Source organism: Triticum aestivum, chromosome 2A (genome assembly GCF_018294505.1).
Source record: "Triticum aestivum cultivar Chinese Spring chromosome 2A, IWGSC CS RefSeq v2.1, whole genome shotgun sequence".
Classification (NCBI taxonomy): domain Eukaryota; kingdom Viridiplantae; phylum Streptophyta; class Magnoliopsida; order Poales; family Poaceae; genus Triticum; species Triticum aestivum.
The window spans coordinates 26,799,057-26,809,684 of NC_057797.1; the positions used below are offsets into that span (position 1 = coordinate 26,799,057).

Here is a 10,628-nt window from a genome sequence, read left to right on the forward strand (position 1 = left end):
ACTATTTATCTTGCAAAATACGCACTATGACCGCTTAAGATTATCCAACGAATGATGGATGAGCTTTCGCTATATTTTCTCTGTCTTTTTAATCACGAATCACATAACAGCCACAAGACAATGACATCTGTGGACAATCTCTTAAGCCCCGGGGCATTGTGCTAGTATCTGAATAATTCCGTGACCGATGGAAGAAGGGATAATCATGCCTTGGTGTCCACCACTTGGGGTGTTGGCGCTGGCGCATATGACCATAGGCATCATATGAGAGATTTTGTATTTTTTTGCTACAAATATAAATTTTATGAGGGGTTTTATATTGCACTTTTAACTTGCATGTTGTTCCATGATGCGCTGTGGATGAAATTTAGCGACAGAAGTAATGGTTGATAGCATGCCAATGGTCGCAATGCCACGGTCCACCAACCAGCCAATCACATCAATGTCTGTGGAGAGCGCATGTGAGATCAACATGCGGATGTGGCCCATGCATTGAGGAAGGGGGGGGTGGAGAGCTGCATCTTGATGTTGATATATGAGGAGAAAAAAATGAGAAGTGTCGTACAAATGTTGCAAAGTGGATGAAGAAGGCAAATGTGGCAATGCATGAAGGAGGGAGTTCAGATACGAAAATGTTGCATCCAAGTATTTATGGAGTTCAATTTAGATCCAGTTATCCAGGATTGTTTGTAGTGAAACTGTTTAATTCATCAATGATTGGCTGATTCAACGTACATGTGTTGATAGAGGAGTATTCTTCCTCTTTACTATAGAATAGAATCTCATCAGAAGTCGGGTACGAAGTTAAAGCTCCTTGTATAGGTCGCCTTTATAAGAATCGGGTTTATGGCGATAGCTGAATTGACTATAACTCATACTCCTGTTGATCTATGGTCGTGGAGAGTTAGGATTTTATCTTGTTGTGTAAGATGTAGAGAACACGCTCATACAGTAACTTGACATGAGATAATACACTAAAAAATATCACGGTTGAGAAATACATAGTGCACCAATGACAAAATTTCTTTTCCCCAACATATACTCCATTTATTCCCTTTTGTAAGATTTAGTAACACTCGGGCATTGTCCAATGACACATTCCTATAAATACCAAATGACACTATATAAAAACCATATATACGAAAATAACCTTTTGAGTTTACTCTTAACATAGTCAAATGTTTTAGACATCTGAAAGCTTCATGGAATATATATCATAATTCTTAATCCAATTTTCTCATACAATATATCATACATAGTATTACTTTACAAAGTATAGCAATGTATGTACATAAGATACATCTTCATACACAATTTAAGGGCACATATGAACTATACATAGGATATGGGGACCTTAGTTGTTTGAGAACTGTGCATATGCATGATTAGGTCGCATTTGGCTATCTTCCTATTTTGTTGGGTAAGAAGGCTCCATGGCAAGACCACACATGCCCTTCTTGTCTGCAATGTCTTTCTCCATTCTCAAGTACCCATCTTCGCCCCAAGTTGTGCCCCATGAATTCTTCATCAACCAATAGCTCGTGCCATCACTAGTCTTTCCATATCCAATGGCTGCAATTCCATGGTCCAAGTCAGTGCCGCAGGACCCAGTCATCACCCCACCAGAGTAGAATTGGAACGTCATGTCTCCTCCGTCCACAGCTACAGACACTGGTTGGTTTGCCACCGCCTTCATAAGGGCACCCTCGTTATTGGCAGGCACATCCTCAAAGCCGGTGATGGTTGCGGCACTGTTGGATCCAGCCTTGCACTTGCCGTCAGCTGCACTATATGGGTAGCTTGACTCCATAGTAAGGCCTCCATTCTTGATAATGAATTTGAAGGCATCATCCATGAGTCCTCCCTCGCAGCCTTGATCTTGACCATGAACATCACAGTCAACCAACTCTTGCTCCGACAGTGAGATCAACTTCCCGGTTTTCAGTTTTACAATGCCCTCTGTCGCGGCAACAGCAGAAAATGCCCAACAGCAGCCTAGAAATAATTTTGTTGTTATAGTGTTATCCAACAAAATATTAACACATATATGCCGTGCATCACAATGTTTTTTTACTTACCACACTGGCCTTGATCCTTGACAGGAGTGACGGCTCCCTTGGCCCTCCAGTCCACCGTTGCTGGAAGGGCATCCAAACTCAAATTCTCATACCTGAATCCAGAAGAAAGAACTCTCATGGAGTTTGCTTTGAATCCCTTGTTTGTGTTGGTTGTCTTGAACTCATCATTTGTGATATCAGCAAATTGGTTGACGCCAAGCCAGAACTTGTGATTTTGGGCATTGAATGTTTCAATGAACTCGACGTTGCCTTTGAAAACCTCGAACCGACGTGCCTTCTCAGTGGTGTCCTTGTACACACGGCCATACTGAGCCATCCAGTTCTCATGCTTCGCCACCATCAACAAGTCATCATTCAGCTCACGAGCTGCAATGACTGTACCACAGAGGCAGATGCAACCGAGGATGGCAAGAAGCAAAGCCTTGTGGATGGCCATCTTCGGTTAGGTACCGAACTGCAATGACAGTACTGCAGCGGCAGAGGCAACCTAGGATGGCAAGTGTCTGTACTTTGGTCTGGTTTGTTGGATGGCACTTGGTGGTATATATAGTGTCAAGTACGTATTAAAAATAGGAGACTGAGAGATACGGTGTTTGTACGAAGTTATTTTGTGGAAAAGGGCTTGTGCGTTGCCGTGGATTATGGTGGCCGGCTAGTGGTATAAAAATGACGCGCACATCTGATTGGCCGGCCACATTGTATAAAAATGATACGGCAGAACAAAGAAGTACGCTTGGTGTACATCTGATAGCGACTCCTGCTTGTTTATGTCGGGGTGTACATCTGACTGACACTGATCCCTGCTTGAGAGATTTATTGAAAGAAAGAAGAACCGTGTCCATGAAAATAAATTTTCAGAAGAGTACCGTGGACGTGACACCAGTTTGTACAAAAGAATCAAGTAACTGCTTTGATACGTACCGTGAACCCGCACTGACAAAAAAAATCAAAACAAATACTTGAAAAATTCAAAAAATTCCAATTTTTGTGTGTAGAAGATAATTTGATGCGTGAGGTTCGCATCAATTTTCAAATCATTTGGACATCTGAGCAGCTCTCGGCAAAAAAAGACAAATTCAGGGTCTGTAAAAATGTTTACTGTTCACACACTGTTCCGACCCGATTTGTCTTTTTTTCTGAGAGTTCCTCAGATGTTCAAATGATTTAAAAATTGGAGCGAAACTCACGCATCAAATTATCTACCACACAATTTTTTTTGGAATTTGTCTAGTGTTTGTTTGTTTTTTTTCTGACCAGATGCAAATGAGTCTGGGCACAGGAACGCTGCACTCGTATAAAACAACATAGAAATGGACTTTTATTCAACTAGAAACCGGTGAAATTTAAAGGCAATCCCATTTTGTTCGGTAGTGTTAGTTGGAACAATTTTTTAACCTGGAACACTTTATCTCTACACTGTAAGGTCTGCTGGTATCACCATAAAATAAGTAACCCATATAATCCACATTGTGCTCGGTTAATTAAGAGGACGGGGCATCGACCCGTTGGCTGAGCCCCGAGTTCGAGTCCCGACTCGAACGCGCGGTGCTCATGGAGTTTCTCCTATAAAAAAATGCTAACGAGGGTTATCCCTTGGTTGGTCTCATTTTTTTGCTCGGTTAAATAAGTGGTCATGCCAAACTTGATCCATACTGAAACGAAACAAAGCATGCACTTTAATTGAACTCATGTTACCACCGCAAAGTACAAGATAAAAGTTAAAAAAAATGAAACAGGTTGGACTTGATCGTCGCAGCAAAAAATAAGCGCTGCTGCAGCTGCCCCGTATGTTCAGAACAACCAGCACAGCGGGATCGCTTCATGCCAGCAAGCCAGCCGCTTGTGTGCGACAGGTGGCACACAAACTATGGTATCATCCCGGCCGTTATACGGTGCTTCTCAGGCACGAGGGAGTACGTTTATGTAACCCACATCAAGACTGTGAAAGGCAGCCCGAAATGATAAGGTCCCCGCTATTGGGTGTCTGAGGGGTGCATTTCTGGAATATTGATCGAAGGGCGCTAATTTACTACAGTATTCACGAAGAGAAGCGACGAAGAAAATGACTCCATAGGGAAACATGCTTACATTCGCACATATTAGATAATTAAAATGATTCCATAGGGAAGCATGCTTACATTCGTGTGGCCATTAACATAAAGATCGCACCATCCAACGCTGATCCCCAAACTGGCCGCTGATTGATATCTCCAATCATGAGCTCCACAAGTGCATCCGGTTGTTCCCCAGCTTTGGAACTGTCGGTGTCACTGGATCCGGACACTTCAAGCTCGTACACTAGTGCCAATGCGGGATCCAAATGGATGGAATGTGTCCTCTCCCTGTGTAGTCGGAGCGCTTACCCTTCTGGTCCCATGAATCTCTTACAAGATGAGATTACTCCATATCTCTATCACAGGATGGGACAGCTGAGTGGATCGTGGGGTAAGAAGGAGGATGGTCAAGCGCTATGGGAAGAGATAAAGGCTTAACATAAAGCAGAGGCCCGTGAGTTGGTTGGAAGTAACCATGCATGTTTATTCACTGGATAGCTGCACAGATGCTCCACGTTTTCCTACTTTTCCCAACACCTCTCAATCCTACTTCTGTGATATATTGACCGTCAGGTTTCACAAACATGCGCTAAGAGTAAATAACCTATAATATCTAGCAAGGAGGTGATCCACTGAATACTCCCTCCATTCCACAATGTAGTGCTTCCTCTATCCACGTGCTTCAATTTTGACCGCAAATTTAACTACCACGACCGATTGCGGCGACAACAAAAATTATATTAGTGAATTCGTATTTGAAAGAAGTTTTCAATTATATAATGTTTTCTCCCACCGCAGTTGGTCTTGGTTGTTAAATTTATGGTCAAAGTTGGACCTCGGGAAGCGCGGGCGCACTATATTTTGGAATGGAGGGAGTATTTTATAGGCTTATTACTTCATTTCAACCAAGTTGAATTCTGTCATATTCAATAGCACGCTTCACTTCATTGCCCCTCTCCTCCTGCTTTATATATAAGAGAGAAGCCATAACTTGCAGTGATTATATTCACCAAACTACTGTAGCTGAGTCCGTGATGATTAGTTCAGCATGTGCCTTACCTCCTACAAAATACAGATCACGCCTCCTTCCTCATTGTTAGAGTACATAAACATAATGTATAACAATAGGACAGAAGTTCGTTCAAACTTTATCATGCACACAAGTTGATTGAAAAAGCATTGGCATTAAAATGAACCTTCCATGTGTGACCTCAATGTAGCATGGAAAACAGTAGCCCGCTCAACATACTCATTTTATAAACCCTCAAAATGCAACTATCTATTGGGTCCTTCTCAAATACAGTTCTGATACTAAACTTGTCAAATTGTTATTAGAGATGGTCCTAAAGAGATGTGTTGGCTGCTTAAAACGAAGTTAATTTGTGTGGTCGCATTCATCGACGCTTCCTACTTTAAGCGCTTGCTAATTTTAGCGCAAAACCATATATACATCACATGTTTTCAATATACTATGTTTCCTTTCCTAACTTACCTGAATTACATTATTTGAAGTGGGACATATTAAAATCAATAAGGAAAATTCACATCAGTGTGTTTGGGCAGTACATTGACATTACTCAGTCAGTGTCTCCCTAAACTTCCTGAGCATGCATAGTAATTTCTTTCCTCGGTTTGCTGAAGTTTGAATTTTCCTGAAGCCGCAAATTTATGAACAATATGTAGTCTACTATTGCATATGTGCTATGAGAGCCTCTTACCGGCTATCCCCTCTGCTTGTCTTGGCTCTCATCTCGGTTTTACTACTATTTAGTCAAGCTTCATAAAATCCATCAGTTGAACATGAAGGAAGAGGAAACTTATTTTCATATACAAGTACCGGACGGATAATTTGACCTATGGTCAAGCAAACACTAAGGAGAATTTTTCTGTACGACGATGTTTAGTTCATCAGTGCACATGCACAAAAAATATGTACAAATGTAATTAGGGGAGGATGTGTTTGCTTAGCTTAAGTGATAACCGTTAGAATTAATAATTCTTGGTCATGCAAGTCAATCCATGATGAAACCAACCACGTAGAAGTCTCAGTTTATATCATTTGGTTAGGTAGTATTATAATAAAAGAGAGATCTCTAACACTTCAACGTAGACAAAATTCTAAAGGAGAAGTGATATGCATAACATTCTTATTGTATCTGCACTGAGTTTGTTTCCTTTTTTGGACTAAATGTTCAACCTGTGAATACCAGGATCCTACTTTACATAATACCCAAACGGGGAATGAACAGCCTATCCGAGCCGTTTTTGCTCAAATCCTTCTTTACATATTGATTCATCCTTCATTATATAGTCATCAACCTGTGCCTACCACACGTGCTATTTTTTTCTTTTCATTTTTTCCTCGAATAATGTTTCAAACTTTTGCTGATGTTCGATTATTTTTGAAGCACCTTACATAAACTTTAGCAATAAATTTCTAGTTGGAGACCTTTGGTCCAGAAAAAGGAGTCCCTAATTTCTAATTACGATACATTGTTATTTTCTCTTTGTTTTTCCGTTTCATTTTGGAATTGCTCCTTCCACACCTGTAATAGCATAACTCACATTAGATTTTTGTGAGTGTATTTTTGTATATTTTACTCCCTCCATTCACAAATATAAGATGTTTTGTATATTTCAATGTGGGACTACATACGAACTAAAATCAGTGAACAAACACACTAAAACATGTCTATATGCATCAAATTCAACTTTTTTAGAACATTTTATAATTGTGAATGGATGGACTAGAAGTTTTTCCTAGACAAAGGGTGGATTTTTATTCACTCTAAATTGAGTATCATGGAGACACAAAAACAATGAGCACCAACATACACACAGAAAAATGACACCGGCAACTAACAAAGTCAAACAAGACCGAAGTTATGCCCTGGTGGAGTAAAAAGAAACAAATATCTGAAGTGGTAAAAAAATCATAAAAAACTACACTGGCAACAATATCCTCACCGAACATCTCTTAACATCACTAGCACAACAAAAAAGATTCTTCAACAACAACACCTCGAGAAAGGGAACGACGCTGAAGCGTCGCCATGCTGGATCCAACAACCGAAGGCCAAATCATGAGTTTTCACCCTCAAGAACATGTCCAAACAAATCTGAACAATTCCTTTAACAAGGAAATGACACAAGAAACATCGCCAGTGCCAAATATAACTAATAAAGCCAGACTTCGAGTTTTCACCTAGAGCTCGAGACTATGCTTGAGAAGCACCACCAAATCCAAGTTATCATTTGATGTCTCCACCACTTTCCGTGATCTAACAGCTACATGCATAACACGGTATTGATGTGCGATGCCCCACAAGTGAAGATCGTCCTCCCAGAAGCAGGCAGTCGAGCTACGAGCCTACGTCGAAGGCCGGCCGCCACTAAGAGCTCCGAACTGTGAAGGTCGCCATTGCACATTGCAAATGAGATTTAAGGAGGAAGTATAAGACGCCATCAAATCCCAAGTCGTGATGCTACAGTAGTCTCTCACCATCCTCGCCCAAGTGATCACCGCCATTCTCACCAATGGACTCCACGGTCTCAACATCGATGGTGGACGCCTCCTTTATGTTGATGCACCTTCTTTTGTTTCCCTCCGAGCCTCCAGCTGTCCACACCATCCTAATCAGTTATGATCTCCCGCGTGCCCTCTGGCCCCTCCCGTGTTAACACCTACACACATCATCGACAACTGATGGCGCACGCACAATGTGATCAAGCGCACATATAGCACACCCACGCAGAAAACAGCAAGCCCACGCACGTCGGACAACACAACACACTCACCCATGGCACATGCACTGGTTCACGCACAACACAACCACACACTTCACATGTCACTCTGAATATTGATTATCACAGACCGCCACTGCAGTGCCTCCCACCCCCTCTCTTGCTCGTTATGCTCCGCATCCTCTTAATGCGACATTTTGAGTTAATAAAGCATTTACTTTATTTGCACTCTTCTTCACAGCACTGCCCCTCCCATTCTGCTTTACAAATATAACACTTACTTCCTTTATTGACATAAAGTGAATGATTCAGTTGTGAAAGAATTTTTCTGAAGAAACCCGAGTAGGTGCACATTTCAAATTGCATGCAATTTTAGGTTCATAATCGTCATGCTTTGTACATAATTTTTTGTGCGGCTTCAAGCTTGTGTCATGTAATTTGGTCCTCTTAATTCGAAATAAAAAGTTCTCCACTTACCTAATTAGATATATAAATGCTTTCATACACTATGCATCACCAACGAAAATTTTATGTTAACTTTGAAGGGTGCATAGTAAGTGGTTAAGTAAATGACTCTCAGTTTAAACTACCATCCATAGATTATACTTTCAGTTTTCTTCTTTAATTCATATATATCCTTACAACTGAGTTCAGCTCCGTTGTATCCTTGTGCACTCTTCTTCACATCGATGCCCCTCTAATTCTACTTTATAAGTATAACACTTACTCGTGACCACGCGCACCAAACCACTCTACCGAGACTTGATCAACTTGACCATGATTCTTACGAACTACATAGTAGTTATCGTACATATTTTCTCATTAGATGCGGGATGGACTAGGGTGTAATCTAGGCCATACCTTATCGATCTAACTATTCATATCTTTGTTTCACAACAAATCGAGGGCACAATGCTAGCTCAATAGTAAAAAAAATGAACACTTCCAAAAAGATATCGGATAATGAAATAAGCAAGCAACAATTTAGGTATTTTAATTAGCAATTCACATTTTATAATGATATTAATCACGATAAACTAATAGTTATGTTTTTTGAGCAGGCAAATGAATTAAATATGAAAATAGGTAAGCAAAGGCTATTGATATAAAGAGCAAGCAATTATTAGCGGTCTGATATGATGTGCCTGATTTCTAACGGATTCCACTAGAATTAAAAATCTCATACTTGTCAAGGATCCAAATTTGTGTCGAAGAAAAAAAATCCTACTAAAAAACAGAACTTTCCTTCGACAGGGCAGAGCTAGATGAAAATACACCAGTGTTCTTTTGGTGAATTTTTAGGAAGATAGTTCCAACAAAACCAAAAACCTATATGTATGTAGGAAAAATGTGGCAATTGCCATTTATTTTAATGGTATTTATTTCTACGTAAATCATTTTTTATTACAAAGTGGTCAAGTTGAATTAAAGATTCTTTATCTACCAGAATTACGAGCAATTTTAAGTTCAGAATTGCAACACACGCTGCACACATTTTTTATGCAACTTCAAGCTTGTGTTGTGTAATCTGGTCTACTTTATTAGATAGAGAAAGTTCTCTGTTTTATCTGATTAGACATATAAAAATGTATGAAATCATATACATAAATAATGAACATCTAGCTATATCTTGAATTTCAAGAGTACACATGATGGCATATAACCACCAACATTTCAACCTGTCAATTCCATATAGGATGCTCTAGAACTCACATACAAAAGAAATCCACGATTAAAAAATAAAACAAAAAATAATTAAAGTGACTTCGTGTTAAACCAAAAAAATTGAAACATGTGCTAATTCTATATATGGTTGCAATAATAGTGGTCGGAATTGAGGACCTAAGTAGTGGAGATAACATATAAACAAACAGTGAACAGAGCAACTAGCGATGGGATAGTATCTAGGTGTGCTTATTGCAGGCTTGCAGCAGTATCCCTTCCACCATCCAACCAGCGTCACAACAATCCGGGCACAAAGCTGGAGAGAGGAGCTGCGCTTTGGCATGGATGAGCAGGAGATGGGTGAGAAGATTGGGAAGCATTTATGGGATACAACTGGCCAGATAGAAGTCATGTGAGTAATACCGCTGGCTGGCTTCCGAGTAGAGGGCGCAACTTTTGGCTGTTTTGTATGGTAATTACTTCATGGGATCATTTGGTCTTACTCATGTCATGGACCAGGGTGTTGCTCGTGCAATTCTAGAGGTTGATTACATAGGAAATTTCTTTTGATTGCCGATGTCAATGCATCCCCATGTCTTCTGCCAGCATCAACAATATGGGAATTGTTTTCACACATTTCCTAACACCTCCCTATCCTACTTCCCTGACTTACATGACAACCGATTTCTAAAACATGAGCAATTTGTTGGCCTTCTCGAGCTAGATACAAATATTGAATATTGACAACTTTCTTCTTCTATTTCTATAAATCCTTACAACTGAGTTCCATTATGTGGTATCGTGGAGCACTCTTATTTTCGGGACTAACCTATTAACCGGAGGCCCAGCCCAGAATTGCTATTTTTTTTGCCTGTTTTAGGGTTTCGAAGAAAAGGAATATCAAACGGAGTCCAAACGGAATGACACCTTCGGGAACGTGATTTTCTCATCGAATAAACTCAGGAGACTTGGACCCTATGTCAAGGCAAGTAACAGGAGGCCACGAGGTAGGGGGGAGCGCCCTACCCTACCAGGCGCGCCCCCACCCTCGTGGGCCCCCTGTTGCTCCACCGACATACTTCTTCCT

General features: G+C 40.5%; 1 protein-coding gene across 1 annotated transcript; it reads right to left on the reverse strand.

Moving 5' to 3' along the window:
- Positions 1-1,408: 1,408 nt before the first annotated feature.
- On the reverse strand, positions 1,409-2,514 carry LOC123191398 (senescence-specific cysteine protease SAG39-like). Its single transcript, XM_044604154.1, has 2 exons — positions 2,079-2,514; positions 1,409-1,995 (listed from the first exon to the last, which is right to left on the reverse strand). The coding sequence occupies exons 1-2, from the start codon at positions 2,512-2,514 to the stop codon at positions 1,409-1,411; spliced, it is 1,023 nt and encodes a 340-aa protein (XP_044460089.1).
- Positions 2,515-10,628: the final 8,114 nt, after the last annotated feature.